Raw genomic sequence first — 19329 nt, 5'->3', positions numbered from 1 at the left:
AGATTCTGACACTGGTTTTGACTGAACAGCATCCTATGCCTGCATGATGTTAATGTTGTGGTTAGGTCCTTAGTGAGGAAACGGACAATGAATGCTCCTGCTGATTGGCACTCCTGACTAAAACAGAATCATGGAACCCGATTACATTAGCTGTTATTGTACTGTTAAATGAAGTCATTGACAATGTGGGAAATCCAATGCTTAACACATGTTTGTGCTAATCCTTGATTTCATGCTGAATTTCACTGTGAATGTAAACTAAATGCAGTAATTGCAGTGAACATGCAGGAATTCCATACTTGGGGTCTGAACTAGTGGATTCCAATTAAGCATAATCAGTGTAGGGCCTATGTCTGGAAATCAATGAAATAAATTGTTTGATTGTTGACTTTTTCTTTTATTTCTTCTTTCTGTTAGCAAATATCAGTCTGCTAATTCCTTCACAGTCTCCAAAGTAACAGGTTAGCATTTATTTATATATTATCTTCATCATACACTGGACTGTATTTTGACTGCATATATCTATTAGTTTCTGTTTTATTTCTTCAGTTCAAGCTATCACCTGTGAAACAACAGTGGAACAGCTATGCCCATTTCAAAAACCAGCCTCGCATTGCCCAAGGTAAGGGTCTTGAATCTTTCTGTCAGATCAAAGCACAAAGAAATAGTCTTTTTTATCAGTGGTGTTGAGCACCCACAATTGATGTTAGTGAGATCTGTAGGTACTCAGCATCTTTGAAAATCTCATCACAAATGTTTTGCTTGTCTTTCAGGCTCTGGTTTAAGAACATTGTCAGCTAGTAAATACATTCTGAGGAGAGGAGGATCTGTATACTTTTATTTATTCTTAATAAAGGGTCTTTTACACTTTCTATAGAGCATGAGTTTTTTTGCACTTTTCAGAAGTGTGGTCTAGTGGTTAGACCAAGAGGCTGCAATATATATATTCCATTCTATATTCCTGACTTGCTGTGTGCCTTGGGCAATGGACTTCTGAGCCTCAGTTTCCTCCTCTGTAAATAGATATCATGAAAGGGTCTGACACATCCCTGTGTCTTAGGTGTTGTTTGGTTGGTTGGGTTTTTTTGGAGAATAGTAGGTCAGGAAACTGTTTATGTTTGCAAAGAAATATTAATAGATTGGTAAAGTAGGCCATAGTGAGAATCTTGTGTATAAGCCAATTTATAGCTTTCAGCAAAATGTGTGAGGTGTGTATTTGAAACCAACATTTTCACTCTTCGAAAGAAGACTGTGCCTCAATAGTTTGAGGAAGGAAACCTGTAACCATTCTTAAAACCATAGATGGGTCAGAGGTAAATACAGTGTAGCATGATTGACCGCGAGGGTGGAGATATGCACAAGAGTAGTTTTGTAGCTGTCCTACAGCCAATAGAGTCAGCAAACACAAAGCCAGAACTGCTAAGAAAACATCCCATAATGTAGCATTTGGTTCCTTGGACTCATGTGGTGTTTGGATATAGCTGCATAGTCTTTCTGGATAAGGTGCAGAAATAAGTAAATGAGTGAAATGCAGGAATGGATGGAGCAAATCCCATCCTTATACCCATCTTTCTTCTCTCTTGTTACTACACAATATAATACATTCTAAAGTGAAAAAATAGAAGCCGTTTTTAGGAAAACATTTAAAAATAAAAACCTGAAGTCAAAGAATGACAAAGAGATCAGTTTTAAAAACTCCAAAGCAAAGTCCTATCCAACACTGTCTGGGTGCCCTGGACATACATCTAAAAAACACAACCCAGCAAGTTACAAGCAGCAATAAATCATGGCAACAGCACTTCTCCTCCACAGTCTCCCAACCACACCTCAAATACTAATCACAGGTAACAGAGGCATTTATCACAATGACAAGGTCTGTCTTTAAGAGGAAAGGCTGCAGAGGAATAGCCAGGCACAGGCTGGAGAGAGGTCGTCTTGATCACTGTTGCTATTTGATCATCCAGAAGCAGCTGGGAGTCTAACCACACCCCCAAATTACAACCTTTGGTCACAGATGTTGGAGGAACTAATATAACTTCCAGTTTTTGTGCTTCCTTCCTCCAACCCCCATATCACCTCAGTATTCTCAGGACAAAGTTTCATCCAACTTACTCTTACCCATGCCCCAGAGGTGCCTCGGCACCAGGAAAGGCATTTGATGGTTCTGTCTGGATCGGATGCAGTAGAGATGGCTGTCATCAGCACAGTGAAAATAATTTAGCCCGTGATTTTTTTACCTACTTTCCTAACGGTCTTGCACACACATTGAATAATAAGAGGGTTCCAAGAAAATCCTTGTGGTACTCCAAATAGATATCATAAAAGGGTCTGAAACTGCTCTGTGTTGTTTCATTAGGGGGTTGGAGGATAGGAGGTCAGGGAAATATTTGTTTGCAAAGAAATATTAATAGATTGGTAAAGTAGGGCATGGTGAGTATCTTGTTTATAAGTCAATTTATAGCTTTCAGCAAAATGTGTAAGCTGTTTTTTTTGAAGCCAACATTCTCACTCATCAAAAGAAGCTTATGCCTCAATATTTTGAGGAAAGAAACCTGTAACTGTTCCTCAGGGCAGAGGCAGCAATTGCCCAGCACTGCCCTTGCGTCTTCTTTGCCAGAAAAGCCGAGAGCTACTGAAGTCCTCCACCACCCACTCTTGCCAGGAACCAGAAGTGCATCAATAACACCTCTTAGTCCATAGCATCAATGCTAGCTGATCGATCTAATATCATCATTATGGACACCTTATCATTATCTATCATTGAATTTATTGATTGTCAAATCCTGAAGCCCAGTTTCATGAAATATCATGGTATTGTAATATTGTAGTTACATTATTAAAATGTATGTTTGTGTTCAATTTTCAGAGTGTATTGTCCTCGCAACTGTATGCAGGCAAACCCACACTATGCGCGTGTAATTGGAACTCGAATTTATTCTGATGTAAGTAGCATAATTTATTCAAGCATATTCATGAATGTGGATGATGAAACTGTATACAATGAGAGGATATTGCATAGTGTGACAATTGAGGCCTAATCCTATGTACCTCATGCACTCAAAGACCAAAGTTTTCAAACTTGGATGCCTGATTTGAGCACACACAGCTCCCACAGAATTCAGTGGTACTCAGTTCCTCTAAAAATCAGGACAGTTATTTGGTGCCTAAGTATAGATTTACATGCCTTACTATAGGCACCCAAACTTGAAAATTTTGGTCAAAATTGCCACTGACTTGTATGACATGAGCAACGAATGAAGGGTTAGACCCTTAATGACCCTCTCCAGATACAAATGTATTTTCTAGAATCCAGTGAAATGAAATACCATGTTATTCTAAAAATAAATATACGTAATCCTATTATTTTGGACATATCTCAGTTATGGACAGTCACATATTTGTAGCAGTCTTCAAAATTATAAATAAGACTTTCTGATGGAAAGCAAAAGAATACCATAAAGCTATTTTTGGAAATCTGAAAAATGAAATCTATTTCTCTATCATCTCTTTTTCTCCAGTGGGAGTACAGTACCCATTCATTGTTATTAGAGAAGTGCTCCTGAGCACTGAAATGCTGACAGTTATTCATGTTTAATTCCTTTTAAAGAATCTTTGAAGCATGTTTTCAAACATACAGCATGAAAGTCATGCCCCAGCTCCCCCCAATCACTCATACCCTCACTCTAGTACACACACACACACACACATACACACATGCTTGTCTTGGGTGGAGTTCACCCACCAGAAGCAGAGCACAGCTCCATTTCCCCTTTTTGAATACTATTTCAGCCCTTGCCACTGTAGGGTTCCTGCTCACAAAATCTGTATATGGTGACTGCTCTTCCAATCCCCCAAAAAGCTTTCCTTATGGCAACATATCTGGAACTGGCAAAGATCCTACTCCTCTCTGTTCACAACATGCTTATATGGCTGTACCCCCGCACTCATATGCATTCCCCTTGGGGGTTCAGATCATGTCTCACTGGGCTCACGAGAGGGTTAGGGTGAGGATCTCTCCTACTTTATGTAGAAAGGGGGGATTGGATTTCTGTATGATACTTTTCCTCCTGGACTTGGTGATGGGATGTCTGAATGGGTTAGGGCCCACACAGTGAATGGGCTAGGGGTTGAATCGGAGGATGGGACACACATGATACTCCCTCTGGTCCTGCAGAAAATAGTCAAAAAAGTTAACACAGTCTCATGTCTGAACTTTCTCCTGATTCTTTTCAGGGTCACTTGGTGCCACCTTGGCACAGAAGGGTCCCTGGTAATGCAACTCTGTTTGAGCCATGATTATTCAATCTTTATTTTATGGGAGAGTCCAAGGTCCCCAGGGAGAGCCCAAGGTCCCCAGGCAGGACCACATTGTGCTAGGTGCTGTAGAAACATGAAAAAGAGACAGTCCTTGCCCTGAAGTACTTATAGTCTAAGATACAGACAATGGATAGGGCCAGAACATACAACATACAAACAAATGGACCTGGTGAAGATTGGCCTGGCTTTATTATACACATGTATAGTATTTTTTTGAATTGAGATTAGAGGTACTGAAAAATGGTGTGGGGAAGGAAAGAGCCATGATGGCAAGCAGTCAGCAGAGCTTCAAGGAGCCAGTATGAGTGCAGGCCCTTCCACAAGATCAGCTGTGTTTTGGAGTGGCATTGCTGTGGGGGAAAACACCACCTTGCTGATTGGACAATGCAGGGGGATCTCCTCAAGAAAATCCTAATGAAAAGTCCCCTTCCATGGCTTTGAATATAAGGGAAAATCTGGGCCCAGGATACTGGATAGAGAGGTTTTGTGGCATGAATGTCAGTTAAAAAGAATTGCATGAATCTTCTACAAAAAGTGGAAACTAGGTCAAATTACAAAGGATGAATATAAAAAAAAACTACACAAGCATGTAGGGACAAAATTAGAAAGGCCAGGGCACAAAATGATATTAAACTAGCTAGAGACCTAAAGGTAACAAGAAAACAATCTGCAAATACATTAGAAGCAAGAGGAAGACCGAGGATGGGTAGGCCCATTACTCAACTAAGAAGGAAAGACAATAACAGAAAATGTGAAAATGGAAAAGGTGCTAAATGACTTTTTTCTTTCATTTTTCACCAAAAAAGTTACTAGCGATCAGATGTCTAACATAGTGAACGCCAGTGAACATGAGAGAGGATCTGAGGCTAAAATAGGGAAAGAACAAGTTAAAAATTACTTAGGCAACTTAGATATCTTCAAGTTGGCAGGGCCTAGAATACTCACAGAGCTGGCTGAAGAGTTATCTGAGCCATGCAAAATTCATGGAAGGCTGGAGGAGGGCAAATATAATGCCAATCTGTAAAAAGGGAAATAAGGACAACTCCGGGAATTACAGAGCAGTCAGCTTAACTTCAGTACCCAGAAAGATAATGGAGCAAATAATCAAACAATCAATTTGCAAACACCTTGGAGATAATAAGGTAATAAGTAACAGTCAACGTGGATTTGTCAAGAACAAATCATGTCAAACCAATCTAATAGCTTTCTTTGACAGGGTAACAGCTTCATGGATGGGGGGAAGCAGTAGATATGGTATATCTTGACTTTAGTAAGGCTTTTGATACTGTCTCACATTATCTTCTCATAAATAAACCAGGGAAAAATAGCCTAGGTGGAGCCACTATAAGGTGGGTGCTTAACTAGTTGGAAAATTATTCCAAGAGAAACAACAATGTGATCAATGAATGTGAACAAGGTAGATCAAGTTTTAGACCAATTGACTTTGACAAAGTTCCTCTTTATCGAGTCCAATCTTGTGCAGTTAATCACTTAGATTACACTCATTAAGCATTAAAATAGTGTACATTTTTGCCATTATGATACCTGGCAACACTCTTTGCTAGTTTTACCTTCAGTTTAATTGTTAATTGTTTAAAAGTAGGTGGGAACTCTTCTTCACCTTAGTCTATGATCCTTTAAACTGAATTGCTTTTTGACTTTCTAACAAACCAAATCCATTTTCAAAACATCCATTTTTCAGTCAGAAAACCAATGGATTTTCCTGTATTTATTTATCTGTTTTGTGGTAAGGAGAAAGTTGTTGCAGCTGAGCAGTGGTGCTACTAGGAGGTGCGTTGTCTTGCTACAATATGCAGGGGACTTTAGATACAGACTGCACGCTGTTTCTAACCTGCATAGGATTTTTACATAGGAGGAGATATGCTTAGTCTTGGAGCAGGCAGCAGCGGGAAGTAGGAAGGATGCAGTCCTTTGCGCTGTGTTCCTCTGTCATCTCTCCAGGGAGCAGCAGTGGGTTAGCTGCAGAGGAAGCAGTTCACCGTTTTCCCAGTAAGCCGCATTAGCCTGCGTATTTAATCAGTCCTCAGTAGTGTGATGACAAATAGCTGGCCAAGGTGATGATACTCAAACACTTTAAAGTACTTTGAAATCTATGGATGAAAAGCACTATATATGTACTACTCATTATTATGAGAAAGAAGTAATAATAAATAACTTGGGCTCCCACCTTGCAAACACTGATGTACACTGAATGCATCCGATGAAGTGAGCTGTAGCTCACGAAAGCTTATGCTCAAATAAATTTGTTAGTCTTTAAGGTGCCACAAGTACTCCTTTTCTTTTTGCGGATACAGACTAACACGGCTGCTACTCTGAAACCTCATGTACATGAGTAACTTTACATATGGGAGTAGTCCCTTATGTAGTTCAGTACATCTCACTGAGTTACTCATGTGCATGTTTGTTAGTTTGTATGTCAACAGGGGAAATGGAAAAGCGTGTGCCTTTTGAGGAAGGAATTACTTTCAGCTCCCCAGTAGCAGTCTGAAGTCAGCGCCCTGGAGTCAAGATGAGTTACAGCAGACTATCTTGTTAGAGGATAAACACTAATTTCTACTCACCTTCTTCAAGCAAGAAGTCCCATTGATCTCAAAAGGCCAAATCCTGTGCGCTTTGCTGAGAAATAGTCCCAAATAGCCTCTAATTAGTCTCCTAAGAGTTTTGCTTTTAAACAATTTACTTTTTCAACATTCATCCATGTTATACAGAAATATTTGAAGCCATGTTGCTTGGAAAAAATGCATCCATTGTGCAAAGGAAATAAAAGTTTTGCAAACCTATTTTTGCAGCATTTGTGAAGCTCTAGTTAAGACTTTTTTTTTTTTCACTAGCTAGGCTAGAAGGTTGAAAATACTGCTACATAGCAGGCTGACCAAAGTGTTTTATTTGTAAATTGATTTAGAAAATTTTGGTTCTGCTTCCGTTCTCCCTGCATCTAAGCAGGGACGACTCTGAATCCTCCATGGCGCCCCACAACATTTTTGCTATTTTCTTCTCATACCATTTGTCCCAAGCTCTGAGGTTACAGTGACTGCCCCTAATCTTGATGAGATTGCTAGATATCGCATTACCCTCTGCTCTGTCAGCACTACCAGTCTATTTGTCAACTTTTCCCACAGATTAACCCAGAACCATGTACTTGTGCACAGTGTGTAAGTAACCACATGCGTGTTTCTGTCACTGTTACTCATCCTCCCTTCCCCTGTACCCTCCATTTGTTTTTTGCACCCTCTTGTTTTGTCTTATCTTAAAGTAGATTGTGAGTGCTTTGAGGCAGGTAGTGACTCTTACTCTGTGTACGTACAGTGCTAGGACAATGAAGTTAAATATGTGTGTGTGTGTGTGTCCCTGGAAAAAAAAAGGGGGGGGGGGTGAGAGAGCCTGGATTTGTGCTGGACATGGCCCACCTTGATTACCATGCACATTGTAGGGAGAGTGGTCACTTTGGCTGAGCTGTTACCAGCAGGAGAGTGAGTTTGTGTGTGTGGTTTTTGGGAGGGGGGTGAGGAAGTGAGAGAACCTGGATTTGTGCAGGAAATGGCCCAACTTGATTATCATGCACATTGTGTAGAGAGTTGTCACTTTGGATGGGCTATTAGCAGCAGGAGAGTGAATTTGTGTGTGGGGGGGTGGAGGGTGAGAAAACCTGGATTTGTGCTGGAAATGGCCCAACTTGATGATCACTTTAGATCAGCTATTACCAGCAGGACAGTGGGGTGGGAGGAGGTATTGTTTCATATTCTCTGTGTGTATATAAAGTCTGCTGCAGTTTCCACGGTATGCATCCGATGAAGTGAGCTGTAGCTCACGAAAGCTCATGCTCAAATAAATTGGTTAGTCTCTAAGGTGCCACAAGTACTCCTTTTCTTTTTGCGAATACAGACTAACACAGCTGTTACTCTGAAATAGGACCTCTAGGCACTCTCATAATGTAGATAATAAATAACTATAGTATATGCCACTCTCACAACAGACTGTACAAATTACTCACTCTACTAGGGGCCTGCACACACAACCAGATCCCTGTTGGCCCAGCGATGCAGACTGTCCACCTGGCAATTTTTTGTCCTATTGGTAGACCACCCTACAGCTTCCTGTCTTCCACTCATGAAAGCAGGAAGTCCACGCTTTCAGCTTCCCCTATTCCAATTATCTAATGCTTATTTCTGGCATTTCGATATTATGCCTTATGCCACAGAACTTTTGAACAGTATTTACACCTCAAAAAACAGTTTTCAAAGTTTACTTTGGTGTTTGCAAAAGGTATAAGATTTGCAGGAAACTGAATCAGATGATGACTGAGGTGAATTGTCAAAGCTTTCTGGGGATGCTTTTGAAGCACCTACTTGTACAGTGACTGGCTTTTGCCACTGCTATTAGTCCCTGATTCCGAGCACCAAATACACCTACAGAATAAAGAGAGGCTTTTGAAGTTGCCAAGTTATCACTTGTTTCACACTTAGAATTTGTTTTGATAAAAGATTTGATGGGCCCAGTTCATTCCTGGTATGATTCCATTGACAGTGATGAATCAGTGTGTTCTTAGCTATATCCCACGTATCTTCTCTCCAAAATAAACTCTTAGCAAATTCCTGTTTCATCATCTTATTTTCATACCAGGCATCACTGCCCTGAGAACAATCTTTTATGATAGAGAATCCTGTGGTAATATTTTTGAGTCAATCACAAATGTAAAAAAGTGGGCCAGATCCTCAGCTGATGTAAATCAGCCCAGCTCCATTGACTACAGAAGTTAATGGAGCTATGCCGATTTACACTAGCTCAGGATCTGGCTCATATTTATAAATGCTTTTGCTTCAATTAACTACATGGAAATCCTTTTCCTAATATCTTCTAATAATTGTCCATAACATTCTGCTGTGGAACAGGGTAAAGTACTGAGAGAAAGACAGAACTATTAGCAATCCTATCTGTTATGAATAACATTGGGAACAAATGCTATTTGTGAAAGGGAGGCTTGTGGTTAAGATGCCTTTGCACAGTAATGCTATGCTATGGTAGCTATTGGATATTTTGCTGAGTAGCAAAAGAAGGAAAATGATTAAGCAGCTTGGTATTCAGATTCTATGACCTGTTAAATACTGACGAATATCAGAGCGTTCACTGCACACTGATAAAGCAAGGTCATGCAATGCTGTGTGAAATGTTTGTTACCTTAAAAGTGCATTATGTTGCCTTATATATGTTTGGGACTGAGATAATATCTGAATTAAAGCAACAGCTCAAAGCTACTGATGGAGACTTCCAGGGAGAGTATGCCTTTAAGGCTGCTAATAAAATGACTTGCTAAGTAATATGTAGAAACAGAAGATAATCCTGTGGGGGTGAAATCCTGGCTGCTCTGAAATCAATGGGAATATTGCCATTGACTTCAATATCGTCAGGAATTCACCCAAAATGTTTACCCAAGAAAGGTTGGATAGGATGCTAGATGGTCTGACCCTTCAAAATAGGAAACATCCCCCTATTTAAAATAAATTACTTCAATACAAAAATTATTTAAGGGCTAAGAATGAAGGTCCAGTTAACACCCAGAATTAAATGACACTTCCTTTAGAAAACTCTATACATTTGTCCCATATCCTCACCTCTTGCATCAGCCCACAGAGCAGGCTGGGACATCAGGGTCACAAATCTCCTCATCCAAGCCTTCATCTCATGACTTCACTAGTGCAACCTTGTATTTTCTGGCCTTAACTACTGCATATTTGCATCCCTCATGTTTTTTCAGAATGCCATCTCGGTTTCAAAAACCATAGAATCATAGAATATCAGGGTTGGAAGGGACCCCTGAAGGTCATCTAGTCCAACCCCCTGCTCGAAGCAGGACCAATTCCCAGTTAAATCATCCCAGCCAGGGCTTTGTCAAGCCTGACCTTAAAAACCTCTAAGGAAGGAGATTCTACCACCTCCCTAGGTAACGCATTCCAGTGTTTCACCACCCTCTTAGTGAAAAAGTTTTTCCTAATATCCAATCTAAACCTCCCCCACTGCAACTTGAGACCATTACTCCTCGTTCTGTCATCTGCTACCATTGAGAACAGTCTAGAGTCATCCTCTTTAGAACCCCCTTTCGGGTAGTTGAAAGCAGCTATCAAATCCCCCCTCATTCTTCTCTTCTGCAGGCTAAACAATCCCAGCTCCCTCAGCCTCTCCTCATAAGTCATGTGTTCTAGACCCCTAATCATTTTTGTTGCCCTTCGCTGGACTCTCTCCAATTTATCCACATCCTTCTTGTAGTGTGGGGCCCAAAACTGGACACAGTACTCCAGATGAGGCCTCACCAATGTCGAATAGAGGGGAACGATCACGTCCCTCGATCTGCTCGCTATGCCCCTACTTACACATCCCAAAATGCCATTGGCCTTCTTGGCAACAAGGGCACACTGCTGACTCATATCCAGCTTCTCATCCACTGTCACCCCTAGGTCCTTTTCCGCAGAACTGCTGCCTAGCCATTCGGTCCCTAGTCTGTAGCGGTGCATTGGATTCTTCCATCCTAAGTGCAGGACCCTGCACTTATCCTTATTGAACCTCATCAGATTTCTTTTGGCCCAATCCTCCAATTTGTCTAGGTCCTTCTGTATCCTATCCCTCCCTTCCAGCGTATCTACCACTCCTCCCAGTTTAGTATCTTCCGCAAATTTGCTGAGAGTGCAATCCACACCATCCTCCAGATCATTTATGAAGATATTGAACAAAACTGGCCCCAGGACCGACCCTTGGGGCACTCCACTTGATACCGGCTGCCAACTAGACATGGAGCCATTGATCACTACCCGTTGAGCCCGACAATCTAGCCAGCTTTCTACCCACCTTATAGTGCATTCATCCAGCCCATACTTCCTTAACTTGCTGACAAGAATACTGTGGGAGACCGTGTCAAAAGCTTTGCTAAAGTCAAGAAACAATACATCCACTGCTTTCCCTTCATCCACAGAACCAGTAATCTCATCATAAAAGGCGATTAGATTAGTCAGGCATGACCTTCCCTTGGTGAATCCATGCTGGCTGTTCCTGATCACTTTCCTCTCATGCAAGTGCTTCAGGATTGATTCTTTGAGGACCTGCTCCATGATTTTTCCAGGGACTGAGGTGAGGCTGACTGGCCTGTAGTTCCCAGGATCCTCCTTCTTCCCTTTTTTAAAGATTGGCACTACATTAGCCTTTTTCCAGTCATCCGGGACTTCCCCGGTTCGCCACGAGTTTTCAAAGATAATGGCCAATGGCTCTGCAATCACAGCCGCCAGTTCCTTGAGCACTCTCGGATGCAACTCGTCCGGCCCCATGGACTTGTGCACGTCCAGCTTTTCTAAATAGTCCCTAACCACCTCTGTCTCCACAGAGGGCTGGCCATCTCTTCTCCATTTTGTGATGCCCAGCGCAGCAGTCTGGGAGCTGACCTTGTTAGTGAAAACAGAGGCAAAAAAAGCATTGAGTACATTAGCTTTTTCCACATCCTCTGTCACTAGGTTGCCTCCCTCATTCAGTAAGGGGCCCACACTTTCCTTGGCTTTCTTCTTGTTGCCAACATACCTGAAGAAACCCTTCTTGTTACTCTTAACATCTCTCGCTAGCTGCAGCTCCAGGTGCGATTTGGCCCTCCTGATATCATTCCTACATGCCCGAGCAATATTTTTATACTCTTCCCTGGTCATATGTCCAACCTTCCACTTCTTGTAAGCTTCTTTTTTATGTTTAAGATCCGCTAGGATTTCACCATTAAGCCAAGCTGGTCGCCTGCCATATTTACTATTCTTTCGACTCATTGGGATGGTTTGTCCCTGTAACCTCAACAGGGATTCCTTACAGCCAGCTCTCCTGGACTCCTTTCCCCTTCAAGTTAGTCCCCCAGGGGATCCTGGCCATCCGTTCCCTGAGGGAGTCGAAGTCTGCTTTCCTGAAGTCCAGGGTCCGTATCCTGCTGCTTACCTTTCTTCCCTGCGTCAGGATCCTGAACTCAACCAACTCATGGTCACTGCCTCCCAGATTCCCATCCACTTTTGCTTCCCCCACTAATTCTACCCGGTTTGTGAGCAGCAGGTCAAGAAAAGTGCCCCCCCCCAGTTGGCTCCTCTAGCACTTGCGCCAGGAAATTGTCCCCTACGCTTTCCAAAAACTTCCTGGATTGTCTATGCACCGCTGTATTGCTCTCCCAGCAGATATCAGGAAAATTAAAGTCACCATCTTCTTGGCTCATTATTCTTACCACATAAACCCCTCCTTTGAGTCTCCCACTGGCTTCCTCTTCCCACTATATAAATATAAGCTTCTTGTCTATATTTTTAACATCCCAAATATCATATCCCCATTCCACTTTACTGATTTAGTAACCTGTTGTGATGTCAGCTCTGCCAATGTTCCTAACCTTTACCATGCACCCATCAGCTTCTCCCTTAAACACCTCCAAGCTTTCTCCCACACTGTCCCTTTTGCTTAGGGAAAAACACACTAATAAAATCCAAGCAGCCATTATCTTCCTTCAGATCCTTCTGGAGCATTCACCTCTGCCATGATGCCTACAAAATCCAGCCTGCTTGTCATGTTTAGACAGGTGACAAGCTGTGGCCTTTCCTCTTCCTCTTCTTTCCTTTTCCTACTCCCTTCCTCACTTCCTCTAATGGCAATTAAAAACAAACAAGCAAATAACCCCCCTAAAATACATGTAACTACCCGGGCCAATTCTTCACCGTACTCATTTGCATCATATTCATTGTGGTACATTGCATTCACGTCCCCCACCCTTCATTTGTATCTTTAGACTGTAAATCCTTCAGTACAAGGATTGTCTCTCTTCTGTGTTTGTATGACACCCAGCACAATAGGACCCCAATCCTAACTGGGCCCTTTGGGCACTACCATAATATTAATATTTAGGAGCAGCAGTAGCCCTAAATAATTTAAATTAGTCTCGTGATCACTGGCTGCCAGGTTGGGAATACAGCAAAATCCTAAGGCTGTTAAAGGAGGAAGGAAAGAAAGGTACTGAATAGTATGAACTCTATCTCCTCTGGCTTGTTTAAGAGCTCCAGTCAATTATTCTGAGGTGGAAAGCTTAAAAGGGCCTTTGGATAAACTTTGTCAAAGTTATATTCTCAGAAATTTTGTGACATTCATGGACTGACTATATAACAGTGAAACTGGCAACTTCAATGGTTGGAATAGGAGTTGGTAAATAATTGCTATTTTGAATTCCTGTATTTTATGTAGCATTTCGATTACCAAATAACGACAGTTACAGATGTATGTTTTCCAGTTCCAGCTGAAAGGTAACGCAGGCCTTGTTTAAACTGGTCTTTCCATATTGATATTTATACTGGTTACGTTTTTAATGTTGATTCTGTGGAATCCTCTTACAGTGAAGACTTTTTTTTTCTTCTTCACAAAACAGCTTGGTTATAAAGGGGGATTCCCTGTACCTGGAATTGAAAATTGCACAGTGCTGGGCATTGAAACAAACAAGGGCTTATCTTCTGCAGTATAGATGGAGTTTTACTATATCTGCAGTTCGCTGAAAATAGCATTACGTTATTAAAAATTTTAAGTAATTAAGCAGAGAGATTACCAGTTCTCTGAGTAATGGATTACTCTTCTATGCACTTTATTTAAAATAAATATGTATGTAAATCATCAGAGTTGGGCAGTTTCATTAGAGCACATTAAGGACCCTGTTTTGCAGATATTACTGAGACAGAATTCCCATTGACTTCACTAAGAACTTTGCCTGTGTAAGGTTTGCAGGTTTGGTCCCCACATGATGCAACGTTCTTTAGGAATATACTGTCAGAACTTTCTTTGCAGTAAGAGGACATGCAGTTCAGGTCCAGCTACAGATTAATATTATGAGCAAGTTCTTTTATAAAGCAGTATGGGGAATTAGGAGCTCAAGATAGGAATAACCGCAAACAAGATTGCAACAACTGAGTAAAAACTGAAGACTCAAGCCAAACGGTATTGCAACATGCTCTACATAGGACTACCCATTAAAAACATTTGGAGACTGAAGCTGGCATTTATTGAATGGGGAATCTTGCTGGGAGACTTGTTGTCCATTGGTCTCTGGGTGGAGTTTATGGTATTGGTTATGAACTTCAAAGCCCTGGAACTGGCCTACCTGAGGGACTACCTCTTGTTGTTTTTTATGGCACAACCGTTAATTCTTATTGAAGACGGACTATCTGAGTGACGATGTTGCCACAGCTGCAGTCAGCAAGGGCACTTGAGCTGGATCCCCCTCATTACAAAAGTGAAGGGGAGGCTGACAGGACATCCCTGTGAGGGCTCCAGGACTTTGGAACTTGTTTTCCCCTCCTTGCACACCTTGGTCGTAAATATCCTGAATTTGGTGATTTTCCAGACATGCGGCAAAAGATACCTTGTTCTCTGGACAAAACTAATGGGGCTTGCTTCCAGTTGATGGAGGGGGCTGGTGTCCTGCTGGCCAGCCAGCTGAGTTCCTGTAGAATGTATTTCAGTGCTGCTGAGGATTAATTTAATTGCATTTATTATATGACTAATTATGATAAGGTATCTAGAGCCATGGATATGCTTCTTTATTATTATTTTTAAATCTAAAAGTTAATGAAAAACATAATAGAACTAATGCAAACAAAAACTCTTCTGCTCTTTTTTCAGGTGTCTAGTATCTGCCGGGCAGCAGTACATGCTGGAGTAGTTCCCAACCAAGGAGGCTATGTTGATGTTATGCCAGTAGATAAAAGGAAGGTGTACATCGCCTCCTTTCAAAATGGAATCTTTTCAGAAAGGTAAAAAGCTCAGTTTAAAAGACTGTTGTTTTCCCTTCTCCTAGTAATGCATGCCATCATTTTCACATTCTTGCACTAAGTCTCTGTGTGTGGTGAGGTTAAGGGGGGTGTGTGTGTGTGCTTGAAAGCTAAATAAATAGGATAACATGGGTGACTTACAGGGTTGTGTAAGAGTCACAATGACTGGAGAAGCTGCGGTACCAGAAATGCCTGTCTCCTCTAAGCTCATAAATCATAACCCTAAAAAGCCACTTATAAATCAAAATGACTCTCTTGTTTATTGATCCTGTGGCAAATAATGCAATGTTTGCAAAGAAAATTACCTTTGCCTCCTTTTGCATTTTTTAGATTAGTAATTCATTCAGTTGAGAGGGGTTTGGAATGGTCCAGTACTTGCTGTTTACATGGCACCCTCTTACTGAGGGTGGATTATATGAATGACCATTAACTTTTTGCATATCTTTGTATCAATGAGCATAGTCTACAAATGATACGGGCAACAGATTAACATATAAAATGATTTCCTAAGACATACAGATGTGTATCTGAGTCTTTTAAAATCACTTACCATTATATAGTACCTTCTGTGATGACAGGTGCCTGCATATTTCCCGTTAAATTGAAGTTCTGAAATATTTTTCCGGTTTTTAGCAGAACAAAATTTTGACTTTACAATATTCTTGGTACATCCCATTCACAATCATGAAGCTAATTGTGAACTCTGGAGATGCAAACTATGTGCCAGATCATCCCTTACACAAGAATTACATGCATGTGGAAAAGAGGAAAAAGCGAGAATGATTGTGTAGTCTGGTGGTAAGGGTACTCAATTGGGAGGCCCAAATTCATGTCCCTGCTTCAAGCACTAATTATTTATACATAGTGGATCAGCTTCACTAGGTGAGATTCAGACAGCCTTTCCCCGACAATACTCTTCCATAGCCCAGGGATTACAGCACTCAGCTACTCCACTCACTTGGAATGTGGGAGACCCAAGTTCAAATCCCTTCTTCACAGCGGGAGGATTGAATTCAGGTCTCCGACAGCCCAGCTAAGTGCTCTAACCATTGGGTTCTAAGGTGGGTACTGCCTCCCTTCCAATTTTATGAATGGCACCTAAGTCTCCCACAAAAATAAGTTTGTCCAAAACTATTGTGTGAATTTGTCAAATTAGTGACAATTTTTGGGTCAACCAAAACTTCTTTTTATGGTAAATAAACAATATGTCTGAAAATTTTTGCCCCAGGCTAACTGTGATTTGTATCTGATTAGTTGCCTGGATTTTATGTGTGCAGAAAAAGTACTATTTGGACACTATTAACCCATTGCAGCCTTTTAACAGTTTATTTAAGTAAATAGATATCAGTTGTGTGGTCCATGTAAATGACGCAGCAGGTATTGAACAGCATAGAAGAACCTGCATTGCTAATCCATATCCCCAGCGAGAGGCATTTATAAACTAAAAACTTAAGATTTCAAAGCATGTATAGCAGTTGCACAGCTGCTAGTTTCAAATGGAAAGAAGCCAAGATGATGGCTCCAATGTGCCATCTGCCTCGGGACTGTTTGTCCTACAGAACCTGCAGTTTGTCCTACAGAACCATGACACTGTTCAGCTGTGTGGCTGAAAGACCAGCAAAACTAAGCAGTTCTGCTATCACTAATGTTTACAAAACAGCATTCATTCCATAAGTTGTACCCTCAGGCTCTGTAATAATTGACGAGAAATCATACACATTCAAGGCTTTCCCCTAAATATTAGTATTCGCTTTATTTGTTTTGGTAATAAGCATTTCTTTTGAAGTAAAGCGCATCAGTGGTAGAACTGTTAGTATAGATTACTGTAGTTCTGGCAGAAAGTTCTATTGTTCTGATAAATTAACCCAATCCTGCTCCCATTGAAATGAATGGCAGGGTTATATAGCAACTTTGCCATTGACTTCAAGAAGAACAGAGGTAGGCCCTTACTCAGGATTCTCTAAAACCTACTTGTAATATGTCATATAGAGAAATATGGCCTGAATGTGCCACGGCATCAGCGGCACAGGTACCAGCATTCCTCCTGCACAAAATAATTTGCAGGCTCAGAGCCTAAGAGCCCAGTCAATGAGAGTTTTGGACTCAGAAGGCTTGCACCAATTCCTAAGAGTGCATTGGAGTGTTGTAGTCTTATAAATAACCACTGGGATTGTTTTATTTTGCAGTTTACAGAATCCTCCAGGAGGCAAGGCTTTCAGAATATTTGCCGTTGTCTGAGTCCAGTTACTAAAGTGTAAAACAAAATAAACTGCAACCAGAGCACTTGGAAGAGGATAATAAAGATCACTTAGTATACTTCCTGAAGTTTGTATAAAGCTGTAACATTATTGTACAGAAGATATCAACTATTTTCCACCAAAAGACTTTCAGCTGCATGAAAATCTTAATGGAGAAAAATCTGTAAAATTAAACATGGGAGAAAATGCATTTGAAAAACTACGATATATAACAATTTTTTGAATCCTGTGTTAAATATTGCTATATTTTCTTAGCAGTTATTCCTATACAGTTAATTCAAATCTCATAAATGTTCTACATTTTTTATCTGAATACATTATTGTACGGTGCTTTATGTATGCCACTAACAATAACTTAAAAATGACACCATGGATAGACCAGAGATTTTATATCCAATTTACATTAAAAAATTGACACAATAAATCATGCCTGTAAGTCAATAGTATAACATTTTTTATGATTTACTCTAGCATTAACCAACCTAAAAGAAGAGGTGAGTGTTTTATACTTTACACTAATTATTAGACAAATATCAGATTTTTTAAAAAATTGGAAATGGAGATGACCATTAAAATGTGTTCCTTTAAAGAAACATGTTTTGTTAAGAATGGTCAATTTACATTTTTTTAATTTTCCAAATTAAATTTGATGATAAACATACTGTTATTGGACGTGGGTAACTCAGTCAGTTCAAATAACCAGACACTAAAAAATCATTTTCACACTGAGAGGAGGAATAAACTGAAAGGATTAAGTTCCCGATTCTGCAAACTCACACAAGCTTTACTTTAAGCCTGTGACTAGTTTCATTGAGTTCAGTGGGCTTCCTCATGGGAATAAAGTTAACCTCACATGCATAAGTAATTGCAAGTTTCAGGCCTTAACCTGTACATGGTATCTGTGTGCTACACATAGATTTGAGGATCAACAGTCAACACAATCTCTACACTGTTAAGAAAATGGTAACAAGGCCAATCCCCCTTACTTCTCACAACCTGGCGGATACTCCTGCAGGCCAGGACGTATAGCGGTATGGAACCTAATGAAGATTAACTCATTTATTGCTTCACCATTTCCTTTTAATTCATTTATGGTGAATAGCCGTGTGCATTAATTTTACCATATTATGGTATATGAAGAAAATATAATGGTGATACTATGTTTCTTTCTATGAAAAGTGTATTGTGCTTTAAGACTGAAAAGCTGTTGAACTTTATTTTTGGTATTTTTGTTTCTGCTGATGAATTTATTATTTCTTTCTAACTTGTAAACTTATTGGTATTCTTCATATTTCAGAGTATTATTTTCTGTCCTTTGTTTTGCTACATGTACTACCTCATGTAGTTAGGCAAGCCTTGTTAGTTTTTTTAATCAGTTTTGAATAAAATTAATTTACATAGTAACTGTAAAATTGGCAATCTCTATTTTTTTTTCCCCACAGAAAATATATGTTTGTCCTAGCTCAAGAAGAAAAATACCAGCTACATAAAGTTTACTTTTGTTGCTGACCAAAACATTGCAAGTGGTTTGTAGGACATGGCTATAGAAAGAGGTTGAGGTTTTAAAAGCTGACTAGGCGAGTTAGGTGCATAGCTCCCATCAATTATGCTGGAAGTTGTAAGGATAATTCCTCTAGTTGGTTTGAAAGTCGCCATCAGGATATATGGGATTAGGCTTCTTTATAGTACATTCTGTATCAGGAAACTGACTATGTATAAAATGCCATCACCTTACTCAGCCCATCTACTTCCTTTATATGTGGTTAATCTTTTACTAATGGAATTTCACTAATGCAAAGAGGCCCAAACAAGAAATTTCCTGGTAATATGTGCTTATAGTTCTTAGAAACTTAAGGTTTTCATACTTTTTTATTCTCATAAACCCTACAGAACCCGTACAGCTATGGAAGAATGAAATGGAGTATTTT

At 40.3% G+C, this 19329-nt stretch overlaps 1 protein-coding gene across 1 annotated transcript in view; it reads left to right on the top strand.

Annotated features, from left to right (window-relative positions):
* The window catches only part of CRISPLD1 (cysteine rich secretory protein LCCL domain containing 1), a 66143-nt gene extending 47338 nt beyond the window's left edge, over positions 1 to 18805 (top strand). Inside the window, exons 11-15 of the mRNA XM_048840991.2 lie at positions 418 to 461; positions 550 to 622; positions 2867 to 2942; positions 14995 to 15125; positions 17330 to 18805. Coding sequence (XP_048696948.1) covers positions 418 to 461; positions 550 to 622; positions 2867 to 2942; positions 14995 to 15125; positions 17330 to 17381 — 376 coding nt within the window. The 3' untranslated portion in view covers positions 17382 to 18805. The remainder of the gene's footprint in view (positions 1 to 417; positions 462 to 549; positions 623 to 2866; positions 2943 to 14994; positions 15126 to 17329) is intronic.
* The last annotated feature ends 524 nt before the right edge of the window (positions 18806 to 19329 follow it).

The sequence above is a fragment of the Caretta caretta genome, chromosome 2, assembly GCF_965140235.1.
Source record: "Caretta caretta isolate rCarCar2 chromosome 2, rCarCar1.hap1, whole genome shotgun sequence".
Lineage (NCBI taxonomy): Eukaryota > Metazoa > Chordata > Testudines > Cheloniidae > Caretta > Caretta caretta.
Note: the sequence above shows the minus strand (reverse complement) of the source record. Positions and strands in the feature narration are given on the sequence as shown.